The 25,054-nt window shown below is 52.7% G+C and overlaps 2 protein-coding genes across 2 annotated transcripts; both read right to left on the bottom strand.

Annotated features, from left to right (window-relative positions):
- Window positions 1-457: 457 nt before the first annotated feature.
- On the bottom strand, window positions 458-2,352 carry LOC115391059 (trichohyalin-like). The gene is made up of 3 exons (XM_030095154.1): window positions 2,320-2,352; window positions 829-2,148; window positions 458-798 (listed from the first exon to the last, which is right to left on the bottom strand). The coding sequence occupies exons 1-3, from the start codon at window positions 2,350-2,352 to the stop codon at window positions 478-480; spliced, it is 1,674 nt and encodes a 557-aa protein (XP_029951014.1). The 3' UTR covers window positions 458-477.
- A 482-nt stretch (window positions 2,353-2,834) lies between these two features.
- Window positions 2,835-24,774, bottom strand: LOC115390205 (GTP-binding protein 2-like). Its single transcript, XM_030093975.1, has 12 exons — window positions 24,532-24,774; window positions 21,434-21,460; window positions 20,239-20,423; window positions 19,501-19,612; window positions 19,048-19,245; window positions 18,251-18,425; window positions 15,001-15,220; window positions 14,761-14,896; window positions 14,596-14,654; window positions 3,626-3,797; window positions 3,383-3,547; window positions 2,835-3,304 (listed from the first exon to the last, which is right to left on the bottom strand). Exons 1-12 carry the CDS (start codon window positions 24,715-24,717, stop codon window positions 3,110-3,112), a joined length of 1,830 nt encoding a protein of 609 aa, XP_029949835.1. The 5' UTR covers window positions 24,718-24,774; the 3' UTR covers window positions 2,835-3,109.
- Window positions 24,775-25,054: the final 280 nt, after the last annotated feature.

The raw sequence follows: 25,054 nt of genomic DNA, 5'->3' as shown, positions 1-25,054 counted from the left end.
GGATCTGTTTCTTCACAATCTGTTCTTTCAGGAGCTGTTTCTTCAGGATCTGTTCCTTCAGGATCTGTTCTTTCAGGCTCTGTTTCTTCAGGATCTGTTTCTTCAGGATCTGTTCCTTCGGGATCTTTTTCTTCAGACTCTGTTTCTCCAGGGTCTGATCCTTCAGGATCTGTTTCTTCAGGATCTGTTTCTCCAGGGTCTGTTCCTTCAGGATCTGTTCCTTCAGGATCTGTTCCTTCAGGATCTGTTCTTTCAGGCTCTGTTCTTTCAGGCTCTGTTTCTTCAGGATCTGTTCCTTCAGGGTCTGTTCCTTCAGGATCTGTTCTTTCAGGATCTGTTCCTTCAGGATCTGTTCTTTCAGGAGCTGTTTCTTCAGGGTCTGTTCTTTCAGGATCTGTTTCTTCACGATCTGTTTCTTTAGGATCTGTTCCTTCAGGATATGTTTCTTCAGGGTCTATTCTTTCAGGATCTGTTTCTTCAGGATCTGTTCCTTCGGATCTGTTTCCTCAGACTCTGTTTCTCCAGGGTCTCTTCCTTCAGGATCTGTTCTTTCAGGATCTGTTTCTTCAGGGTCTGTTCCTTCAGGATCTGTTCTTTCAGGATCTGTTTCTTCACAATCTGTTCTTTCAGGAGCTGTTTCTTCAGGATCTGATCTTTCAGGATCTCTTTCTTCAGGATCTGTTCCTTCAGGATCTGTTCTTTCAGGAGCTGTTTCTTCAGGATCTGTTCTTTCAGGAGCTGTTTCTTCACAATCTGTTTCTTCAGGATCTGTTCCTTCAGGGTCTGTTCCTTCAGGCTCTGTTCTTTTAGGATCTGTTCCTTCAGGACCTGTTCTTTCAGGCTCTGTTTCTTCAGGATCTGTTCCTTTAGGGTCTGTTCCTTCAGGATCTGTTCTTTCAGGATCTGTTTCTTCAGGGTCTGTTCCTTCAGGATCTGTTCCTTTGGGATCTTTTTCTTCAGACTCTGTTTCTCCAGGGTCTGATCCTTTAGGATCTGTTTCTTCAGGATCTGTTTCTCCAGGGTCTGTTCCTTCAGGATATGTTCTTTCAGGGTCTGTTCCTTCAGGATCTGTTCTTTCAGGATCTGTTCCTTCAGGATCTGTTCTTTCAGGAGCTGTTTCTTCAGGGTCTGTTCTTTCAGGATATGTTTCTTCACAATCTGTATCTTCAGGATCTGTTCCTTCAGGGTCTGTTCCTTCAGGCTCTCTTCTTTTAGGATCTGTTCCTTCAGGATCTGTTCTTTCAGGCTCTGTTTCTTCAGGATCTGTTCCTTTAGGGTCTGTTCCTTCAGGATCTGTTCTTTCAGGATCTGTTTCTTCAGGGTCTGTTCCTTCAGGATCTGTTCTTTCAGGATCTGTTTCTTCACAATCTGTTCTTTCAGGAGCTGTTTCTTCAGGATCTGGTCTTTCAGGCTCTGTTTCTTCAGGATCTGTTCCTTCAGGATCTGTTTCTTCAGGATCTGTTCCTTTGGGATCTTTTTCTTCAGACTCTGTTTCTCCAGGGTCTGATCCTTCAGGATCTGTTTCTTCAGGATCTGTTTATCCAGGGTCTGTTCCTTCAGTATATGTTCTTTCAGGATCTGTTCCTTCAGGATCTGTTCCTTCAGGATCTGTTCTTTCAGGCTCTGTTTCTTCAGGATCTGTTCCTTCAAGGTCTGTTCCTTCAGGATCTGTTCTTTAAGGATCTGTTTCTTCAGGGTCTGTTCCTTCAGGATCTGTTCTTTCAGGATCTGTTTCTTCACAATCTGTTCTTTCAGGAGCTGTTTCTTCAGGATCTGATCTTTCAGGATCTCTTTCTTCAGGATCTGTTCCTTCAGGATCTGATCTTTCAGGATCTCTTTTTTCAGGATCTGTTCCTTCAGAATCTGTTCTTTCAGGAGCTGTTTCTTCAGGATCTGTTCCTTCAGGATCTGTTCTTTCAGGATCTGTTTCTTCACAATCTGTTCTTTCAGGAGCTGTTTCTTCAGGATCTGATCTTTCAGGATCTCTTTCTTCAGGATCTGTTCCTTCAGGATCTGTTCTTTCAGGAGCTGTTTCTTCAGGATCTTTTTCTTCAGGATCTGTTCCTTCAGGATCTGTTCTTTCAGGATCTGTTCTTTTAGGATCTGTTCCTTCAGGATCTGTTCCTTCAGGATCTGTTCTTTCAGGATCTGTTAATTCAGGATCTGTTTCTTCAGGCTCTGTTCCTTCAGAATCTGCAGGTCAGGTTTTGTGCTTCAAACCAGGTTCAAGTCCAGAAGAACGGAAGCTAAAGACAAAAGGACTCGCTCCAGGTTAAGACTAGAGACTGCAGTGTTGAAATCCAGATGAGAATGGAGGACATCAGCGTCCTCCACGTCCTCTATGTCCTCCATGTCCCGCAGTGTCTTTGTCAGGTGGCATGTCTACGGTGCAGCTCCAGCTTCTGTCTGCAGAAACAGAAAACCAACCAGAACAAACCAGGTCCCTGAATCCCTCAGTGACTGCACTGCACCCCCAGGACCCCCCAGGACCCCCCAGTACCCCCCAGTACCCCACAGGACTCCTCAGGACTCCTCAGGACTCCTCAGGACTCCCCAGGACCCCCCAGGACTCCCCAGGACCCCCCAGGACTTCCCCGGACTCCGCAGCTTCCCCCAGCATGCCAGTCCTGACAGCTCTGGGCTCAGACAGGATCTGTCTGAGGAGGAACCAGGGTGTTCTGGTCCGGGTGCTGGTCTCTGCTGGTTCTGGGGAGTCGCGACGCTTTCATCTGGCACGGAACAGAAGTGACGAGATGAATGGATGAAAAATGAACGTCCTGATGAAAGCAAACAGCCACCGCCTCAGAGCCCCGCCCACCCTCCAGCGTCTGTCCACCAGCAAGACGCCGGCGTGAAGACCGAGGACTGGACAGGGACAGCCTCAGAGCGTCTCCAGTGACCCGTCTCCCAAAAACCACCTGCCGTCCGCCCACCTGTGGGCCAGCATCACATTCATTGTCCCAGCTTGGCCGGCAGAGGTCATCCAGAGGTCATCCAGCGTCGACTCGAGACAGGACCCTCAGGTGGAGGAGGAGGATGAAGATGAAGCACACCGGGACAGAGATGGAGGGACGGAGCAGAAGCAGATCATCTGTCCACTGCCTAGGCTTCAGTTGTCCTGCAGGTTGTGGTTCAGGTTCTGGTTCTGGTTCTGGTTCTGGGAGGGGGGCAGCAGGCGCGTCACGTGGCCGATGCCTTTGGTGACCCCCTCCCTGAAGAGCAGCTTGGCCCCCACACGCAGGTACTCAGGATGCTTAATGAAGCGGAATCGAACCACTGCCCGCTCACCGGTTCGCAGCTCGTCCTGCACACACACACACACACACACACAGGTTAGCGGTGGTACAGCCCGCGGTCCGTGGTGTGTAAGCCGTCTGCTGACCTTCCCGTGCAGAGACTCCACCGTGGCCGTCTGCCTCACGTTGCCCACGTGCACCGTGACCTGTGACCCCCGCCGGAACGTCTTGGCGTGGAAGAGCAGCACGATGGCAGCCTCGAATTGACAGCAGATGGTGGGGTTCATCCTGGGACTGACCATCACCATGCCCTGCCACAGCCACAGCCACACTCAGCACTCTGACGGACGCACGTCTGGCGCGTCCCGGGTGTGTGGGCGACCTCTGACCTTGCGCAGCAGCGAGCGGTCGAAGCTCCCCAGAGCCAGCGTGGCGGCCTGGCCGGCCCGCAGCACCCTGCAGGCCGAGCGGTTCCTCTGGATGCTGCCCACCTTCAGGCGCAGGAAGCGACCCTCGTCGGTGGGACCCACCACCAGCCGCTCGCCCTCTCTGCACACGCCACTGCGGAGCACAGCGAGTCACACCACCGCACAGCACACTGAACACACCACCGCACAGCACACTGAACACACCACCGCATAGGACAGTGAACACACCACCGCACAGCACACTGAACACACCACCGCACAGGACAGTGAACACACCACCGCACAGCACACTGAACACACCACCGCACAGCACACTGAACACACCACCGCACAGGACAGTGAACACACCACCGCACAGCACACTGAACACACCACCGCACAGCACAGTGAACACACCACCGCACAGGACACTGAACACACCACTGCACAGCACACTGAACACACCACCGCACAGGACAGTGAACACACCACCGCACAGGACACTGAACACACCACCGCACAGCACACTGAACACACCACCGCACAGGACAGTGAACACACCACCGCACAGGACACTGAACACACCACCGCACAGGACACTGAACACACCACTGCACAGCACACTGAACACACCACCGCACAGGACACTGAACACACCACCGCACAGGACACTGAACACACCACCGCACAGCACACTGAACACACCACTGCACAGCACACTGAACACACCACCGCACAGGACAGTGAACACACCACCGCACAGGACACTGAACACACCACCGCACAGCACACTGAACACACCACCGCACAGGACACTGAACACACCACTGCACAGCACACTGAACACACCACCGCACAGGACACTGAACACACCACCGCACAGGACACTGAACACACCACCGCACAGCACACTGAACACACCACCGCACAGGACACTGAACACACCACCGCACAGCACACTGAACACACCACCGCACAGCACACTGAACACACCACCGCACAGGACACTGAACACACCACCGCACAGCACACTGAACACACCACCGCACAGGACAGTGAACACACCACTGCACAGCACACTGAACACACCACCGCACAGGACACTGAACACACCACTGCACAGCACACTGAACACACCACCGCACAGGACACTGAACACACCACCGCACAGCACACTGAACACACCACCGCACAGGACACTGAACACGACCACGGTGAAAACTAGCGGTGTCAACGTTTACAGTGTTTTGTCCTCCTGTAACCAGGACTTCTCAGCGCCGTGGAACCGGTTACACTGGTTAGAGATTTATCTTTTTCTATAGCAGTTGCGCTATATGACCAGTAGAGGGCTCTGTCTGTATTGAAATCCAGTCCCTCATAATCCCGTTATTCCACTAGTTATCAGACTAAAGAGCCGCTTCAGCTGCTGATGATATGTTCACTGAGAGTTTTCTCACGGTTCTTTGATTTGTGGTAGATAAAGTCTCTCATACTAGCTTGTGAACTGCTAGCAATAGCTAGCTAGCTAGCTAGCTACCGCTCACCCCAGCATCATCGCCCCAAAAGACATTTTAAAAATAATAGGGCTGTCAAATGATTAAAATTTTTTAATCAGATTAATCACGGCTTACAAATTAATTAATAATGATTAATCACAAATCGCAATTTCCACTATGTCTGAAATATACCCTTTTTTCCTGTATTGCATTAACAAAAAAACGACAGGACATGATTATATATATTTAACACGTGATGTGTTTTATATTTAAGGCTCCAAACAAAATAAATATTCAAAAAACTAAAACATGCACACCATAACATAATGTGTGTGTGTGTGTGTGTCTGTGTGTGTGTGTGTGTGTGTGTGTGTGTGTGTGTGTGTGTGTGTGTGCAGCGCTCCCTCTGCAGTCCCTCTAAACTTGGCTTTTGGCAGGAGTTACATTTTCAGGTCTGTAACAAATGTAGTACCAAAAGAAAAGTAAAAAAGAGATACCACACATTTTTCTTACACAATTAAACAGGTCATTCTCAGCCAGTGTTCCTTTTTGTGTGGAGAACAGAAAACTGCTTCAACATTTTTTTAATCAATCAAGTAGAATCCATGGGGCCAGCCGGCTTATCTCCCTCCATACTGCTTTCTTCTTCTGTTTTGATAAATTAATTGACGCCAGGCCTCCTTTGCCTCCTGTCTACTGCCCGTCCATCCTTCACATGTCCACGTGGGTGTGTGTTGCACGTTGTTCCGTGTGACGTAAAAATCGCGATGACTTCCTGTCCGCTAGGGTCTGCGGACCGATCCGCGGACATCCGTGCAGCAGACAAAACATGACGGTAAAAGTGAAAGTAGACAGAGCTACAGCCTGATGGCTGAACTTAAAGCTAGGGTCGGCGATCTTGGAAAACTAGCATGTAGTACGAATGTAGCATCTCCCCAAGGCTCCGCCCAGCTCCCACCCCATTGGAGGAGCTCCCGTTGGGAGCGAACACACTGGACGCGGAACGCGGAAGCGCCGCGCGCACGGACTTTGTGATCGCCTCCAATGTTATTAACCTTTCTGACTGCCGCACACAACGCGCATAGGAGCGCAGCGCGCCGCTCCGCTTCCTTCTATTTTTCACGCGAGCCGCGAGCGCCGAGAGCGCCTTGGCAACGCGCACGCACTGAACCAGGGCCAGTGCACGCCATTGAAATGTACGCACAGGGGGCTGGTAGAACGGCGAAGGGATTTGATTGGGATGTGAGGGGCTGGACTGCTGACGTCACTCTGGTGAGTGTTTTCCGTGTTGCTGAAGCCTGCGAGCGACTGAAGTGCTTGCTGTCTCTCTCTTGCTATTACTGTTAATTCACGAAGCAATCAAAAATCGGGGTTATTTACGCCCCCGGGGTTACTTTCGCCCCCGATTGACCAGTGATCTCTCGTGAATTACATCTCTTCTCCGCCGTTAGCGCCACCAGCGTGGTAACTAGCTTAGCGTGCTAACTAGCTTGGTCTGCCGAGACCGCTATGGCGTCCTCCCCTCTGTCTTCTTTTCTTTCCTGCTCAGTGTGCCGTATGTTGAGTCAGAACCCTGCCTCCCTTGACGATAGGGGTATTTGCGTAAAGTGCAGTGTATTGACAGCGCTGGAGGCCAGGGTAACCGAGTTAGAGGAGCGGCTGCGCAGATGTGAGGGGCAGGGCAGCGCTAGCTACAGCGAGGTAGCGGCAGGGCTCGCAGCCCGTTCCCGCAGTGAGAGGAGTGTTAGCAAGCCTAGCCCCGCAGCGTGTCCCGAGCAGCCGGGACAAGACCAGGACCGGTTTGTGACAGTCCGGAGGAAGGCTAGTGCTAAGCACCGCCACGTAGCACTCCAAGAACTGCTTCACGTCTGCAATAGGTTCTCTCCCCTCAGCGATGACACACCAGCTGAACTGGACACGCTGGTGATTGGCAGCTCTATAGTTAGAGACGTGAAGCTGCCAGCGGTGAAGGTTAGGTGTTACCCGGGGGCCAGAGTGGGTGACATCGAGGGGAACCTTAGGCTTTTAAAACAGGAAGGTAGGAGATTCCGTTGTAACGACCACGGAGGTCCTTACGTGTTGCACCCAGCAGGGGTGATAAAATGTGTTTCCTGTGCTGTCATCTTCATTTGCTAGACTTGGGTCACTGTGGCAATTTAATCTGGGGCACGGTTTTGTGATTGGAAACCGTGACAAGGACGTAATTACCTGGACATCGGTATGGGGGCAGGGTTGTTTATTTAAGGAAGGCAGCGCACCTGCTGCGGGAGGGGAGTGACGTCACACGCCGTCCTGGAGGGAAACTCACCTGCCGGAGGAGCGAGGCCGTGGAGCGTTACCCGGAGGAACTGCCACAAAAGGATTATAACCTTGTGCTCTTGGGAATTATAATTGCTTGCCACGGAGCCACCGGGCTGGAGAGGAGGAGCAGCGGGGACGAGAGGTCTTTGGACTTGGCCGGGCGTGAGTAATTATCGGCCGCCGGCCTCTCAGTCGGTCCCCGTGCAGGGACGTGCGCCTCAAACTTTGGGGGAACATTGGGAAGGGAGAAGACAGGATTTTCTTGAGCCCTTTCTGTTTATTTTTGGACTTCCCGCGTTGTGCGGCGTTTTTCTGTTTAGTTTTTAAGGAGGAGCGCCCGAGCGGCGGGTGGCTTGTTTTCTGTTGGGAGGGGTTTTTGTTATAATAAATGTTGCTTTATGGCCAATCTTAAGTTCGTCATCTCCTAGTTAATCACCCCTGCTGATTGGTGTTTCCCGCCCGTGTCCTCTTTAAGCGTAGTGGCAAGATCGTCCTGGAAACGACGGGCGAATTGTTACACCGTCGAGTCGTGATTCACGCAGGCGGTAATGATGCCCGGCGGAGACAATCAGAGGTGCTCAAATTACAAGTAGCCTCGGTGTGTGAATTGGCTAAGTCGATGTCTGATGCCGTAATATTCTCTGGTCCCCTGCCCAATTTGGTCAATGATGAAATGTATAGCCGACTTTCATCATTCAATCGCTGGTTGTCTACATGGAGTGAAGAAAACGGAGTTATTTTTCTAAACAACTGGTGCACCTTCTGGGGAAAGCCTGGGCTCATCCGCAGGGACGGCATCCACCCAACTTTGGATGGTGCAGCCCTTTTAGCTCACAATATGGCTGATCGGCTTAGTACTCTAAATTGACAATCCAGCTATGAGCCCCGGGCGCAGAGCAGTCGTGTAGAACACTCCTCTGTTGATCTTGTTGATCCCGTCACTAATCCTGCTCCCGGATTCTTACAAGTCAAGCATGGAGGTTTACCTAGGCTAACAGAGACTGTCTGTCCATAGTGCTCAAAGCATTAAAAAAAAGTGGGTAAAAAGCTTAACACCTGTACGAGACAGAATAACTCTTCCAGTAGGAAATACATAAAATGTGGTCTACTAAACATTAGAGCAATCTCCACTAAATCTCTGTTAGTTAATGACCTTATCGGCGACAATAACATTGATCTCCTTGCTCTAACAGAAACTTGGCTTCAGCAAGATGACTATGTGAGGCTCAATGAATGTACCCCTCCAACCTATGTTAATTTCCAAACAGCTAAGATCAACAGGTCGAGGTGGAGGTGTGGCAGTGATTTCCCACTCCAGTCTTCTTCTTAAACCCAAAACTAATGTTAAATTCAACTCTTTTGAAAGCTTAATACTAACACTTACTTGTCCAAATTGGAAGAATCAAAAAGCTGTGCTATTAATTATTGTGTATCGACCTCCTGGTCCTTACTCTGACTTTTTAACTGAGTTCTCAGAGTTTTTAAGCAATATAGTATTGACTCATAACAAGATCCTTATAATAGGTGACTTTAACATCCATGTGGATGATTCTGGTGACAGTTTGAGTAATGCGTTTATTGCAGTATTAGATAGTATCGGTTTCACTCAAAATGTTGATGAATCCACTCATAGTCACAAGCACACCCTGGATCTGGTCTTAACATATGGGATAGAGGTTAGTGACCGAAATGTTCTCCCTCAGAACCCCATACTCTCAGACCATTTTTTAATTACTTTTCAGGTTTTGATTGAAGACTTCTCTGCTCAAAAAGATAAAATTCAGCTGATACGGACATTATCTGAAAAATCTGTGGCTCGGTACAAAGAATTGATCCAGCCTGCATTTGCTGCATTATCTTGTGAACTCACAGAAATGAGCTTATTGACCAGTGGTGATAATAGTGATCAGTTTGTTGACAGTGCTATGCACTCACTAAAATCTGCCCTTGACGTAGTGGCCCCGTTGCAGCTGAAAACCAATCGACCCAGGCGCGTTGCTCCATGGTTTAATTCTGAAACCCGTGTTCTCAAACAAAAAACTCGGCAATTAGAAAGACTGTGGCGTAAATCTAAATCAGAACAATCTCTGAAGGCCTGGAAATGTAGCTTGCTAAGCTATAAACAAATTCTTTTTAAAGCCAAGACATTATATTACTCTTGTTTAATAGAAATAAACAAAAATAACCCTCGGTTTCTGTTCAACACTGCAGCCAGACTGACAACCAGTCATACTGTAGTGGAACCAGTAATCCCAGAATCTTTAAACTGCCATGACTTTCTTAAATTCTTTAATGATAAAATCATAACCATCAGAGGCAAAATCAGTGAAGCGCTTTCCTCAGATCAAGCTCAGGGAATCCAGCCACTGCCTCCACCTGAAATACCTGAAATACTAGATAGTTTCTCATTAGTAAATGGGGCTGAGATTACTTCGATTGTAATGTCTTCTAAAACTTCGACCTGTCTCCTAGATCCAATTCCAACTAAGCTTTTCAAAGATATTCTTCCAGTTATCTTAAATACGATCATAACTATAATAAATACCTCTCTAGAAATTGGCTATGTGCCACAGTCATTTAAATTCGCAGTAATCAAACCACTGCTGAAAAAACCTAATCTTGATCCTGATATTCTAGCTAACTACAGACCGATATCAAATCTGCCTTTTATTTCAAAAGTCCCGGAAAAAGTCGTGGTTAAAGAGCTTTACCGCCACCTACAGGACAATAGTTTATTTGAGAAATTTCAGTCAGGATATAGAGCTTATCACAGCACTGAGACTGCGTCAGTTAAAGTCTCTAATGACTTGCTATTGGCGGCTGACGCAGGTCTAGTCTCAGTCCTGGTTCTCTTAGACCTCAGTGCAGCTTTTGATACAATCGACCACAATATTCTCCTGCAGAGGTTAGAATGTGAGGTCGGCATCAGAGGAAAAGCCCTCTGCTGGTTCAAATCCTATATTTGTTCACGTTAACCAACAGTCCTCACCGTGCTCCCAGGTCAGTTATGGGGTTCCTCAAGGGTCCGTGCTCGGGCCAATTTTATTTCTGTTATATATGCTTCCTTAAGGGAACATAATTAGAAGTCACGATATCAATTTTCATTGCTATGCAGATGACACACAACTGTATTAATCTATGAAACCTGATCAAACTAATCAAATAGACAGACTCAGTGACTGTATCAGAGAAATTAAATCCTACTACGAACTATCTCCGTCTGAATCCTGGCAAAACAGAGGTCATTATACTCGGCCCCCATAAACTGAGAGAGTGTCTATCTGAACAGATTATCACCTTAGGTAACGTCAGTGTATCCTCCTCCTCTACTGTGAGGAACCTCTTGGTCTTATTTGATCAGGATATCTCCTTTAAAGCACACATCAACCTGGCTTGTAAAACAGCATATTTCCACTTGCGCAACATAGCTAAAATAAGAAACATTCTACTTAGAAGCGATGCAGAAAAACTCATCCATGCATTTGTTTCCACTAGACTGGACTACTGCAACTCCCTTCTTGCAGCCTGCCCAAAAAGTGCATTAAAAAACTTTCAGTTGGTTCAAAATGCGGCCGCCAGATTATTAACTGGAACTAGAAGACGTGAACACATTACTCCCGTTCTAAAATCTCTTCACTGGCTTCCAGTCGAGTTTAGAGTTAGATTTAAAATCCTTCTCCTCACTTACAAAATCCTAAATGGGATGGCTCCGACCTATCTCCAAGATGCTTTAACGCCTTATCAACCAATCAGAGCACTTCGCTCTCAAAATGCAGGGTTACTGGTGACTCCTAGAGTCTCTAAATGGACACTAGGTGGAAGAGCCTTTAGCTATCAGGCACCATTTTTATGGAACCAGCTTCCAAGTGGTGTCAAAGAGGCAGACACAGTCTCCACATTTAAGGTTAGGCTCAAGACGTTTCTCTTCGATGCAGCCTGTGATCAGGTCAGCTAGGGATTTTAAACCATCATTATTAAAAGCTGCCCTAGGAGCTAGAATGCTGTGGGAAGTACGGTGCACTGAGCCCTATCCTCTAATGTCTGAATGTTCTTCCCTTTAGTCCGTTCATTGCTTTTCCCCTGCTGTCCCCCCCTTCGAGGGGGAGTCTTCTCCAGTTTCAGTTGCTGACTCCACTATTACGAGGGCCTACGAACAAGCTCCGGCCGGACCGGGAGGACACTCCTGTCGGTCCTGCCCGTGGACTGGCTTCGGTTCTACTTCTGGGATCCGTGGTTCTTGTGCTGGACCGTCCAACGGACTGTCCTCAACATTGTCCTAGGCTTTACTTCTTATTGTCTCATGCTAGCTGTTGCCAAAGCTGTCCGTCCCTGGGAGAGGGATCCCTCCATACTGTGGTTCTCCCCAAGATTTCTTTTCCCACTGGGTTTTTGGAGTTTTTTCTTGCCGGATGTGAGGGTCGAAGGCGGTGGTTGCTTCGTTCTGTCTCGTTACTGTGAATTTGACATATTAACATTATGCTTATTCACTGTTTTTATTTTTACCAACCAGTGTAACATCTTGAAGCCTCTGCGGCAACTGTTGTTGTGATACTGGGCTATACAAAAAAAATAAACTTGATTGGTTCCTTAAGAGCGGTCCGCGCCTTACGATTGGTCGGAGTTTTTACAGTCCTTTGGCCGCTACAGTTGTCAGATTTTTTCCGCACCTTTTTCCGTACACATAATGTATTGACTTCTCCCAGGGGGCGAGGAGCATTTCACTCAGTATGACAAAAAAGTGCTTTTGGACAACATCGCCTACCCGAGCTTTAAAGGTACATTAAAGGTGCTGTAGGCAGGATTCGGCATCTCCGCCATCTTGCTTAGGGTTACCTAAGCAAGATGGCGATTTGACCCATCTAAGATGGCGATTTGAAACCCAGCACAGCCAATCCTGTCCTGTTTTCTCTGACATCACGCCCTTACGCAAGTTAAGCCCCTCCCACAAGATCGTGCGACAAACGCCCCTCGACCAATCACGGTTAGAGCCTCATGGGCTCTTCTGATTGGTCAAAGATACCTGGAGCTGTCGAGATTCCTTTTCAGCTCAGAACAGAGACAGATGGAAACGCTGTGCCCTCGCGGTAGAGCAGTTATGCTACACTCCTAAAGGATTATCAATGGATACTCTAACATTTAATCCAAAGAAAACACAGAAAAATTAGCATTGACTAGCAAAATCCTGCCTACAGCACCTTTAAGGAGTTTGCACGTTTTATGCGAAACAGCGCCCCCTGCAGGCCTTGGGCGTAATGCAGCTTAGTGAAAAACTCGTCCCTGTGGCTCACGTGCACAGAAGAGGGGGACTCCGTCTTCGCTCGTTTAGTAGCGCTCAAGTAAGATTTAAGTTTCTTCTCCCTGGTGGAGTCTGTGTGGAGCTGTGGCAGTGCTAGAAGCCAGTCTGTTCTGACTTTCTGGAAGATCCTGCTCAGTTGTTGCTCACTAAGCATCTGGCGGAGTAATGGAGGACAAAGCGAAACCTAACCAGCCGGAGCGCGCATTACATCATTCCTTTCAAATTCTCCCCAAAAAAACTCTGGTGCCGGACCGGCACTGAAACTTTAAACAATTTAGCGCTGTTAGAGGTACTTGTTAGAGTTACTGTTAGAGGTACTTGTAATGAATATGTCAGGGCACATTGTACACATCATTAAAAATGTGTAACATATTTATGGTGGAAAATAAGTATTTTTAAAGGTGAAAAACTCCTTAATGCACCTTTAAAGACATGGAAAGAGTGAAGAACTTGTGGAAAGAGAGAGAGACTCTGTCTGGAGGGAGGAGAAGGTCCGCAGACAGAAGTGAAAGTAACTCATCGCTCCGCCCCGCGATTCAGAAACAGGAAAAAAAGGCTAAATAAACTTTAATACACTGATAATGTACTGACAGTGTATGTGCTTAATTTTCTCTGAATAATCCGTAATAAAGGAGCAGATAAACAGTCTGTAGTGCCGGAAAAGCTTCTCGATCAGCCGAGGCTGAGGTGAGGCTTCTTCTTCTTCTTCTTCTTCCGTTGCTGGCAGCTTGCAGGCTGCTTGCATTCCTCGCGGGTGCACTACTGCCACCCGCTGGTAGAGGTGAGGCTTGTCATGACGTGCATGCTTTAAACTGCGTTAAAATTTTTAATGAGATTGATTACATAAATTAATTAATGCAATTAACGTGTTATTTTTGACAGCCCTAATATATAATTGAAAAAGAACGAGGAGGAGGAAAATGACGTGAACATGGTTATTGATTTATCATCTGTTTACAGGTGTAGACGCTGACACCCCGAGTGAAAACCGTGAAAAAGCTCAGCATCCTGCCGTGACAGTGTGTGGAATTTTTTCAGATTTGTGGAGACTGTCTGCTTTTCCATGGTTAGGGTTAGAAGTCCACTGCTCTGCAGGGCTTGTGATTGGTCAGATGCTGCAGACTCCGCCCCTTTAATGCCAACATGGACTGAGAGAAGCCTGAGTGAACGGCGGAGCGTCTCGGTGCAGGTCAGCAGAAACTGGCTCTGCTTTAACAGCCTTTACTGTGTAAAGCTCACAGCCAGGCTCCTGCAGGACTTCTGGAACCCTTTCTACTGAAGCAGACCGCATCAGACCACCACTGAGCTCCTGTCCCTCCCTGCAGGACCCCGACAGCAGAACTCTAGTCCAAAGTCCCCCTTCTACAGAAAGTCTCCTCTGGGTCTGGTTCTACAGAAAGTCTCCTCTGGGTCTGGTTCTACAGGAAGTCTCCTCTGGGTCTGGTTCTACAGGAAGTCTCCTCTGGGTCTGGTTCTACAGGAAGTCTCCTCTGGGTCTGGTTCTGCAGGAAGTCTCCTCTGGGTCTGGTTCTACAGGAAGTCTCCTCTGGGTCTGGTTCTGCAGGAAGTCTCCTCTGGGTCTGGTTCTACAGGAAGTCTCCTCTGGGTCTGGTTCTGCAGGAAGTCTCCTCTGGGTCTGGTTCTACAGGAAGTCTCCTCTGGGTCTGGTTCTGCAGGAAGTCTCCTCTGGGTCTGGTTCTGAAGATTTCCTTTTGTTCAGAGACAGTCTGTAGTTCTGGGTAATGGCGTTGCTCTTGGGTCTTTGTAAATAAAGCTGGACTGTGGCTGAGCTGGACGGTACCGCTCAGCAGGACTGAGAACATGTGGGTCAGTTAATCCAGAACAGGCCCGTGTCTCACCTGTACAGAGTTCCTCCCACCACAGTACCCACATCTGGAACCGAGTAGATCTCATCCACCTGGCAGCACACACACAGAGCAGGATGACTGGAGGGGACAGGACGACGCTCTGTGTGTGTGTGTGTGTGTGTGTGTGTGTGTGTGTGTGTGTGTGTGTGCGCGCACCTGGAACTCTGTGAGCTGCTGCATCAGCTCCTCCTGCTCCTTGCTGTTCCCCAGAGGAGGCAGGACGTTCAGGAAGACCTTCAGCAGCTCCAGACTCTGTCCAGACACGCTGGACAGCGTGAAGATGGGAGTGACACTGGACACACACACACACACACACACACAAATGTGTTTGTTAATAAAAGCCCTTGCAGCTTGCCCCTCCAGTGACCCCTGACCCCGGCCCCGGCCCCGGCCCACCATGCGGACTGGGTGAACTGCTGCGCGGCGCTCACGGCGTCGTCGGCGCTGACCACCCGCAGGGGGACCTTGTTGCAGCCCGGCTGCTTCAGGACTCGCTCCAGCTGCCGCACCGTGCGCTCCACCGTGCCGCCGGAGCACAGGTCCACTTTACTGACCGCGATGAAGATGGGAACCTTCAGGGCCATGGCCAGGCCCAGGTGCTCCCGGGTCGTCCCGGCTGCAAGACACAAGCGTCCGTCAGTTGGACCGGGTCCACAGATTGACCACCTCAGTGTGCTGAAGAGGCTTTCCAGATGTTGATGTGTTTGTGTGATCTTCCCCTCCAGCTGAAACCTGCCTGCTGCCCACCTGTCATTCAACTCAGCTTTATTTATAAAGAGCCACTTACAACACAGAGATCCCACCCTGCAGAACCAGGCCCTGAGGAGAACCCTGCAGAACCAGGCCCTGAGGAGAACCCTGCAGAACCAGGCCCTGAGGAGAACCCTGCAGAACCAGGCCCTGAGGAGAACCCTGCAGAACCAGGCCCTGAGGAGAACCCTGCAGAACCAGGCCCTGAGGAGAACCCTGCAGAACCAGGCCCACAGGAGAACCCTGCAGAACCAGGCCCACAGGAGAACCCTGCAGAACCAGGCCCTGAGGAGAACCCTGCAGAACCAGGCATACAGGAGAACCCTGCAGAACCAGGCCCTGAGGAGAACCCTGCAGAACCAGGCATACAGGAGAACCCTGCAGAACCAGGCCCTGAGGAGAACCCTGCAGAACCAGGCCCACAGGAGAACCCTGCAGAACCAGGCCCTGAGGAGAACCCTGCAGAACCAGGCCCTGAGGAGAACCCTGCAGAACCAGGCATACAGGAGAACCCTGCAGAACCAGGCCCTGAGGAGAACCCTGCAGAACCAGGCCCACAGGAGAACCCTGCAGAACCAGGCCCTGAGGAGAACCCTGCAGAACCAGGCCCACAGGAGAACCCTGCAGAACCAGGCCCTGAGGAGAACCCTGCAGAACCAGGCCCTGAGGAGAACCCTGCAGAACCAGGCCCTGAGGAGAACCCTGCAGAACCAGGCCCTGAGGAGAACCCTGCAGAACCAGGCCCACAGGAGAACCCTGCAGAACCAGGCCCTGAGGAGAACCCTGCAGAACCAGGCCCACAGGAGAACCCTGCAGAACCAGGCCCTGAGGAGAACCCTGCAGAACCAGGCCCTGAGGAGAACCCTGCAGAACCAGGCCCACAGGAGAACCCTGCAGAACCAGGCCCTGAGGAGAACCCTGCAGAACCAGGCCCTGACAAGAACCCTGCAGAACCAGGCCCTGAGGAGAACCCTGCAGAACCAGGCCCTGAGGAGAACCCTGCAGAACCAGGCCCACAGCAGAACCCTGCAGAACCAGGCCCTGAGGAGAACCCTGCAGAACCAGGCCCTGAGGAGAACCCTGCAGAACCAGGCATACAGGAGAACCCTGCAGAACCAGGCCCTGAGGAGAACCCTGCAGAACCAGGCATACAGGAGAACCCTGCAGAACCAGGCCCTGAGGAGAACCCTGCAGAACCAGGCCCACAGGAGAACCCTGCAGAACCAGGCCCTGAGGAGAACCCTGCAGAACCAGGCCCTGAGGAGAACCCTGCAGAACCAGGCATACAGGAGAACCCTGCAGAACCAGGCCCTGAGGAGAACCCTGCAGAACCAGGCCCACAGGAGAACCCTGCAGAACCAGGCCCTGAGGAGAACCCTGCAGAACCAGGCCCTGAGGAGAACCCTGCAGAACCAGGCCCACAGGAGAACCCTGCAGAACCAGGCCCTGAGGAGAACCCTGCAGAACCAGGCCCTGAGGAGAACCCTGCAGAACCAGGCCCTGAGGAGAACCCTGCAGAACCAGGCCCACAGGAGAACCCTGCAGAACCAGGCCCTGAGGAGAACCCTGCAGAACCAGGCCCACAGGAGAACCCTGCAGAACCAGGCCCTGAGGAGAACCCTGCAGAACCAGGCCCTGAGGAGAACCCTGCAGAACCAGGCCCACAGGAGAACCCTGCAGAACCAGGCCCTGAGGAGAACCCTGCAGAACCAGGCCCTGACAAGAACCCTGCAGAACCAGGCCCTGAGGAGAACCCTGCAGAACCAGGCCCTGAGGAGAACCCTGCAGAACCAGGCCCACAGCAGAACCCTGCAGAACCAGGCCCTGAGGAGAACCCTGCAGAACCAGGCCCTGAGGAGAACCCTGCAGAACCAGGCCCTGAGGAGAACCCTGCAGAACCAGGCCCACAGCAGAACCCTGCAGAACCAGGCCCACAGGAGAACCCTGCAGAACCAGGCCCACAGCAGAAACTTGCAGAACCAGGCCCTGAGGAGAACTCTGCAGAACCAGGCCCTGAGGAGAACCCTGCAGAACCAGGCCCTGAGGAGGAGGCTTTCTGCTCTTCCGGTTGGGGTGCGGGGACAGACAGAGACAGAGGACCGACGGGGACACTTCATGTATAAACAGAGTTCATGGACCAGAGGAGAATCAGTCATTAACAGGACGTAGTGATGAAAGGAGAGAAGGGAGCAGAACTGGGAGCCGGGTCCACGTGGTAGAACCCGGCGTTCAGGAACCTCCTGCACCCACTGGGTCCACCACCCACACCGTCCCTCAGCAGGAGGACAAGTTGCCATGGCAACCGCCCCCAGCCTCATGCTGGACATCAGATCAAGCGTCAGAAAGCAGTGCTGGTTCTGACGGGTCTAGCTTCTCAGTCCGGGTTCTTCATACCGAAGGTTCTGCTCACAGGTCATGAGTTAAATGTTGGTCATGACGGTGAAACCCGCCTGAGTCTGATGAATCCTGACGTTTCAACGGCTCATCTGTTTCCTGACTGTTGCGCCACACTGCCCCCTTCTGGCCAGCAGGAGAACTTCACCCAGAGGCTCAGGACTCAAGCAGGCAGCCAGGGGGCGCAACACGGACACACAGCTGTCCAGCCACAGCTGTACCGCGCTGTTCCCAGAGCGCCGAGCCAATGGAGGCTATCAGCTCCAGGACTTTCCTGCCGCCCTGCTCCCATGGATCACTATTTTTTTACGTGTATTTAAAAACAGAAAATCAGCAGGATTGGAAAAGTCACAATATATTAAATATACATAAAGTTAACTTGTATTTGTGACCTTTGACAAACCAAGCAGATCCTGAAAGGAACTGTATGTGTGTGTGTGTGTGTGTGTGTGTGTGTGTGTGTGTGTGTGTGTGTGTGTGTGTGTGTGTGTGTGCGTCTCACCGATGCCCGTGTTGGCGCTCACCACCAGCATGGCGAAGTCGGGGCAGTAGCTGGTGAGGCCGAAGATGGTGGTCTTCAGGTACTTGTGGTGCCCGGCCAGGTCTATGAAGGTGATCATCTTGGAGGAGCTCTCACAGATCTGCTCCGCCGTCCGGGACTCGCTGTAGTTCACCACCTGCAGCACACAGCACAGCGCCGCCCGTTATTTGACTCCAGCATCAGGTCAGAGCTGGGGCCGCGGGACGCTGGGGAATATTCCCAACACCTGAGCAGAGTCGGACTGGGGTTGATTCGTCCTCAGGGGTGTGGGGGGGGGGGGGTTGGTTTGTCTGAAGATCTGAAGAGGTCAGAAGGTCACAGGGTCACCGATCCAGAGGGAACAGGTGCACCTCTTGATCAGCTGATTAGGAATCGAACTGCTAACTCACTGCCTTACACTGCAGTCAGATCACACAGTGTGTTTGAGCTTCACCTGAACCACCGGCTCAGACACCCACAATCAGAACCAAAGCTCGTTTCACTCTCTGGAGAGGCGATGAAGCCTCCAGGCAGCGCCATGCCTCCACCCAGCTGGTCCCGTCTGACCTGTCCACTTCAGTGTGGACACTGACAGGACAGGAAATAGTCACCAGACATAAACAACCTGTCTGCAGACCGAGCTCATCCAGCAGCGAGAGCATGAACTGTGCTCAACACCGCCCCCTACAGGAAGGCAGAGGGACTGACACACACACACACACACAGCATGAATGACTGTTGTTTCACCGCGGGGTGAGAACTGGCCGTTGAACCCTCACCTCTCCCTTGCTGTTGAAGCCCAGGATCTCGAAGCTGATGCTGGACGTGCGTCCGGTCTGGATCTCGTGCAGATGTCTGAAGAGGTTGAGTCTCGCCCGGCCGCGCCCGTTGTCCAGTTCGCCCTGGGTCAGGACGCCGAGCAGGGTGGACTTGCCCGAATCCACGTTTCCCAGCACGGCCACCCGCAGGTCCAGGAACTGTGGCGGTCAGAACAGAGAGGAGCGGGTGTCTGTACAGGCTTCCCTCCAGCTGAACGACACACAGAGGCTACCGTGTGAACGCCATCCGCCGGTTCTGTTAAAACGTACTTATACACATTCTGAAACCAAGGCTTGGGTTTTTGTTGGATTGTTGGACAGAGTTCCACGAGTTAGAGAGGCCGAACATCATGCAAGCTGCAGTATGGGTTATCTAAAGGTTAAAGGTCATACTGGAAGCCGTCAGCCTCCCACCTGCTGGTCGTCAGGAACTTTTCGAACCAGGACTTCTGCGATCTTGCGGGTGTTTCTGTCCGAGTCGAAGTCCACCTCCCTCTCTCTGAGCAGCGTGATGTCAGCTCCAACTCTGAGGACAAGGACGAGGACAAGGACGAGGGACAGCTCAGTGACGGACTTCCACTCCAGCTCATTCCAGCTGCCTGAGTTAAAGTCCTGTCAGAACGTGACGCCGTTCACGGAAACACCAGAGAGAAGAGAAGACCTCCGCCGGGATCAGCCTGCTCCCGAGAGCCAGCAGAGACAGGCCTGAGGCAGTGAGGTGAAGCAGTGAAGCAGTGAAGCAGTGAAGCAGTGAAGCAGTGGAATGAAGCAGTGAAGCAGTGGAATGAAGCAGTGGAATGAAGCAGTGGAATGAAGCGTGAAGCAGTGAAATGAAGCAGTGGAATGAAGCAGTGAAATGAAGCAGTGGAATGAAGCAGTGAAATGAAGCAGTGGAATGAAGCAGTGGAATGAAGCGTGAAGCAGTGAAATGAAGCAGTGAAGTGAAGCAGTGAAATGAAGCAGTGGAATGAAGCAGTGGAATGAAGCAGTGGAATGAAGCAGTGAAGTGAAGCAGTGAAATGAAGCAGTGAAGTGCTGAAGCAGTGAAAGCTGCCCGAGGAGCTAGAATGCTGTGGGAAGTACGGTGCACTGAGCCCTGTCCTCTAATGTCTGAATGTTCTTCCCTTTAGTCCGCTCTGCGGTCAGACCTACTTCTCGGCCATCCTGCGGAGCGTCCTGAGCGAGGCCTTCATGTCTCCGTCCGTCAGTCCCACCAGCAGACCGTTGTCCTCCACCCCGATCTGGTACACGGCCTCGCCGCGGCCCTCCTGCAGACGCCACTTCAGCTGCGTGGCCAGGTGCTCGAAGCGGTACTGGGTGGGGTTGACCAGCTTCAGCTGCAGCACGGGGACAGGGGACAGAGGACAGACCACATGTCTCTCTGAGAGCCCAGCGGTCTCAAGGATTCTGGTCACTGAACACATCAGTATGAACGGACAACACACACTCTTCTGTGGTGATCATTATATTGGCAGGCCGTGCCTCTGAAACTTTAGACCAGCAATAAAGTGAATCTGGAGAACGACCCCAGTGGATCAGGAGATCCAGTGGATCAGGAGAATACCCCAGTGGATCAGGAGACCCAGTGGATCAGGAGACCCAGTGGATCAGGAGAATGGAGGGGTAATAAAATGCTGTATCAGTAAAACGGAGTAAATATCTTCATATGAGTGGCAATGCACCAGTCAAAGCCAGTAGCTCCTCCCCGTCAGCTCAGCAGAGGACCGCGGTTACCACCGCCACCACACATCCTCAGGCCCAGCCAGCAGCTGTCCACCTGTCTTTTGGACGGACGATTTTCCCCAAAAACAGACTAAAAATCCCTGGACGGATTGCCCGAAGCCGTCCAACACAGAGGGGTGGCGTTCAGTGACCGAGCCGCTGGTTTGAACCAAGAGAACCGGTTCACGGCGGTCTGAGAGTCTCTCCGGCGTTCCAACCCTCCAGCTGACCAGCTGACCAGGAGGAGCAGCGTCTGGAGACGCGGGCGCAGCCGGTGCTTCAGGCTGACCGACCTGCTCTCACACCCCTTGTTGCTGGTCGACGTTAAAAGAAGAGCAACGCCGTGCTGGACCCGACAGCCCGAATCTTCACCAGGAAAGCGGAACATGGAGGAACTCTGAGCACTGCTAGCATACACCCAACATCCAAGGAAATAACAACCCACTAAACTGCAGCCAGAGCTACTGAGATGGAACTCTGTGATTTAAAATGAAGCCGAAGTCTCCGGAACGAGTGGAGCAAAGAGTTCTGTCTGAGCAGCGAGTGCTGCCTGCTGTCATTTAGGATTAGCGTCTATTTTACTCTTTATTTCTGTTTCTGCATCATGGGAGGCCAGCTGACCTACCTTATATTCAATGTTCCCCTCTTCAGCCTGGAAACACAAAGAACAGAAGGTTAGTCTGAAACAGAGACACTGGAGAAGCTCCAGCTTCAGCCACCAAATACTGAAACACCAAATTATCAACACTCAGGAACCATGGCTCACGTCACGTCACAAAACCGCTGGTTCTACAAAGCTGTGGAGCCGCTTCAGCCTCCAGCTGTGGAGGTGCTTCAGCCTCCAGCTGTGGAGCCGCTTCAGCCTCCAGCTGTGGAGGTGCTTCAGCCTCCAGCTGTGGAGCCGCTTCAGCCTCCAGCTGTGGAGGTGCTTCAGCCTCCAGCTGTGGAGCCGCTTCGGCCTCCAGCTGTGGAGCCGCTTCAGCCTCCAGCTGTGGAGCCGCTTCAGTCTCCAGCTGTGGAGGTGCTTCAGCCTCCAGCTGTGGAGCCGCTTCAGCCTCCAGCTGTGGAGCCGCTTCAGCCTCCAGCTGTGGAGCCGCTTCAGTCTCCAGCTGTGGAGCCGCTTCAGCCTCCAGCTGTGGAGCCGCTTCAGCCTCCAGCTGTGGAGGTGCTTCAGCCTCCAGCTGTGGAGCCGCTTCAGCCTCCAGCTGTGGAGGTGCTTCAGCCTCCAGCTGTGGAGGTGCTTCAGCCTCCAGCTGTGGAGCCGCTTCAGTCTCCAGCTGTGGAGCCGCTTCAGCCTCCAGCTGTGGAGCCGCTTCAGCCTCCAGCTGTGGAGCCGCTTCAGTCTCCAGCTGTGGAGCCGCTTCAGCCTCCAGCTGTGGAGCCGCTTCAGCCTCCAGCTGTGGAGGTGCTTCAGCCTCCAGCTGTGGAGCCGCTTCAGCCTCCAGCTGTGGAGGTGCTTCAGTCTCCAGCTGTGGAGCCGCTTCAGTCTCCAGCTGTGGAGCCGCTTCGGCCTCCAGCTGTGGAGCCGCTTCAGCCTCCAGCTGTGGAGGTGCTTCAGCCTCCAGCTGTGGAGCCGCTTCAGCCTCCAGCTGTGGAGGTGCTTCAGCCTCCAGCTGTGGAGGTGCTTCAGTCTCCAGCTGTGGAGGTGCTTCAGCCTCCAGCTGTGGAGCCGCTTCAGCCTCCAGCTGTGGAGGTGCTTCAGCCTCCAGCTGTGGAGGTGCTTCAGCCTCCAGCTGTGGAGGTGCTTCAGCCTCCAGCTGTGGAGGTGCTTCAGTCTCCAGCTGTGGAGCCGCTTCAGCCTCCAGCTGTGGAGGTGCTTCAGCCTCCAGCTGTGGAGCCGCTTCAGCCTCCAGCTGTGGAGGTGCTTCAGTCTCCAGCTGTGGAGGTGCTTCAGTCTCCAGCTGTGGAGCCGCTTCGGCCTCCAGCTGTGGAGCCGCTTCAGCCTCCAGCTGTGGAGGTGCTTCAGCCTCCAGCTGTGGAGCCGCTTCAGCCTCCAGCTGTGGAGGTGCTTCAGCCTCCAGCTGTGGAGGTGCTTCAGCCTCCAGCTGTGGAGGTGCTTCAGTCTCCAGCTGTGGAGGTGCTTCAGCCTCCAGCTGTGGAGCCGCTTCAGCCTCCAGCTGTGGAGGTGCTTCAGCCTCCAGCTGTGGAGGTGCTTCAGCCTCCAGCTGTGGAGGTGCTTCAGTCTCCAGCTGTGGAGCCGCTTCAGCCTCCAGCTGTGGAGGTGCTTCAGCCTCCAGCTGTGGAGCCGCTTCAGCCTCCAGCTGTGGAGGTGCTTCAGTCTCCAGCTGTGGAGGTGCTTCAGTCTCCAGCTGTGGAGCCGCTTCGGCCTCCAGCTGTGGAGCCGCTTCAGCCTCCAGCTGTGGAGGTGCTTCAGCCTCCAGCTGTGGAGGTGCTTCAGCCTCCAGCTGTGGAGCCGCTTCAGCCTCCAGCTGTGGAGGTGCTTCAGCCTCCAGCTGTGGAGGTGCTTCAGCCTCCAGCTGTGGAGGTGCTTCAGTCTCCAGCTGTGGAGGTGCTTCAGCCTCCAGCTGTGGAGCCGCTTCAGCCTCCAGCTGTGGAGCCGCTTCAGCCTCCAGCTGTGGAGCCGCTTCAGCCTCCAGCTGTGGAGCCGCTTCAGCCTCCAGCTGTGGAGGTGCTTCAGCCTCCAGCTGTGGAGGTGCTTCAGCCTCCAGCTGTGGAGCCGCTTCAGCCTCCAGCTGTGGAGGTGCTTCAGCCTCCAGCTGTGGAGGTGCTTCAGTCTCCAGCTGTGGAGGTGCTTCAGTCTCCAGCTGTGGAGCCGCTTCGGCCTCCAGCTGTGGAGCCGCTTCAGCCTCCAGCTGTGGAGGTGCTTCAGCCTCCAGCTGTGGAGGTGCTTCAGCCTCCAGCTGTGGAGCCGCTTCAGCCTCCAGCTGTGGAGGTGCTTCAGCCTCCAGCTGTGGAGGTGCTTCAGCCTCCAGCTGTGGAGGTGCTTCAGTCTCCAGCTGTGGAGGTGCTTCAGCCTCCAGCTGTGGAGCCGCTTCAGCCTCCAGCTGTGGAGCCGCTTCAGCCTCCAGCTGTGGAGGTGCTTCAGCCTCCAGCTGTGGAGCTGCTTCAGCCTCCAGCTGTGGAGGTGCTTCAGCCTCCAGCTGTGGAGGTGCTTCAGCCTCCAGCTGTGGAGGTGCTTCAGTCTCCAGCTGTGGAGGTGCTTCAGCCTCCAGCTGTGGAGGTGCTTCAGTCTCCAGCTGTGGAGGTGCTTCAGCCTCCAGCTGTGGAGGTGCTTCAGCCTCCAGCTGTGGAGGTGCTTCAGTCTCCAGCTGTGGAGCCGCTTCAGCCTCCAGCTGTGGAGCCGCTTCAGCCTCCAGCTGTGGAGGTGCTTCAGCCTCCAGCTGTGGAGGTGCTTCAGCCTCCAGCTGTGGAGGTGCTTCAGCCTCCAGCTGTGGAGCCGCTTCAGCCTCCAGCTTCTACCTTGACAACACTCTGTTCCATCTCTACATGCTGTGTTCTGTCTCCATGTCTGTCTTCTACCTCCAGCTATGCTCCATAGTCGATCCTCTGCCTCCCTGTGTTTACGCTCTCCCTCCACAGGTCTATGTTCATGCTGCAGGCTAGGTGTGTGTGTGTGTGTGTGTGTGTGTGTGTGTGTGTGTGTGTGTGTGTGTGTGTGTGTGTGTGTGTGCGTGTGTGTGTGTGTTCTACTGCTGCAGCTCTGTGCTTTAAAGGGGCGGGACGCGGCGTTAATCCTGCAGTGCGGGTTCTGGGGCAGTTCACCTCCGGGGGCAGGAACGGTGGAGAGGTTCTGCTGTTCCTGGGGTTCTTCTTGTGTTTCCTCTTCCTGCCTCGCTTCCCTCGTCTGCTCCGGGACTTCCTGGCCGTCTTCCTGCCGTTGTTTACGGATCCCAGAGCGTGTCTGCGGGCTCCGGGCGACCCTGCACCGCCCTCCGACAAATCCACCATGTCTGCAGAGAGGGACCCGGAGAACCGGGAGGACCGGGCCGACCGCAAGTAGGACCAGGAGCAGGACCGGGAGGACCGGGAGGACCGGGAGGACCGGGAGGACCGGGAGGACCGGGAGGTGCAGGTCTCTGCAGCGGAGGCCTGTCGGCGTGAGGAGGAGAGCAGGACGGAGGATGCTCCCTCTCTCTCCTCAGCATCACCCAGCCTTTCAAGCTGCTTCCGCCATCGTCATCGTTACACTTCCGCCTGTCGCCTTCACAATAAAGCGCACCTCAGCTCTCCAGAGAACTTCAGCATTCACTCATTTTGTAATACAAGAAACAGTGAAAACCCGACA

Source organism: Salarias fasciatus, chromosome 6 (genome assembly GCF_902148845.1).
Source record: "Salarias fasciatus chromosome 6, fSalaFa1.1, whole genome shotgun sequence".
NCBI lineage: Eukaryota > Metazoa > Chordata > Actinopteri > Blenniiformes > Blenniidae > Salarias > Salarias fasciatus.
This window is presented reverse-complemented; position numbering and strand designations above follow the sequence as displayed.

What these genes read in the sequence shown, in the direction of transcription:
- LOC115391059 (XM_030095154.1), bottom strand. Translation starts at nt 2,352, where the DNA reads ATGGAGGACATAGAGGACGTGGAGGACGCTGAT. An exon ending in AGGACGTGGAGGACGCTGAT is followed by an intron (nt 2,149 to 2,319) that starts GTCCTCCATTCT and finishes CTGAATTAACAG; the next exon opens with ATCCTGAAAGAACAGATCCT. An exon ending in AACAGAGCCTGAAAGAACAG is followed by an intron (nt 799 to 828) that starts GTCCTGAAGGAA and finishes CTAAAAGAACAG; the next exon opens with AGCCTGAAGGAACAGACCCT.
- LOC115390205 (XM_030093975.1), bottom strand. Translation starts at nt 24,717, where the DNA reads ATGGTGGATTTGTCGGAGGGCGGTGCAGGGTCGCCCGGAGCCCGCAGA. An exon ending in CTCCGCAGGATGGCCGAGAA is followed by an intron (nt 19,613 to 20,238) that starts GTAGGTCTGACC and finishes CCTTGTCCTCAG; the next exon opens with AGTTGGAGCTGACATCACGC. An exon ending in ACCGCTCGCTGCTGCGCAAG is followed by an intron (nt 3,548 to 3,625) that starts GTCAGAGGTCGC and finishes TGGCTGTGGCAG; the next exon opens with GGCATGGTGATGGTCAGTCC.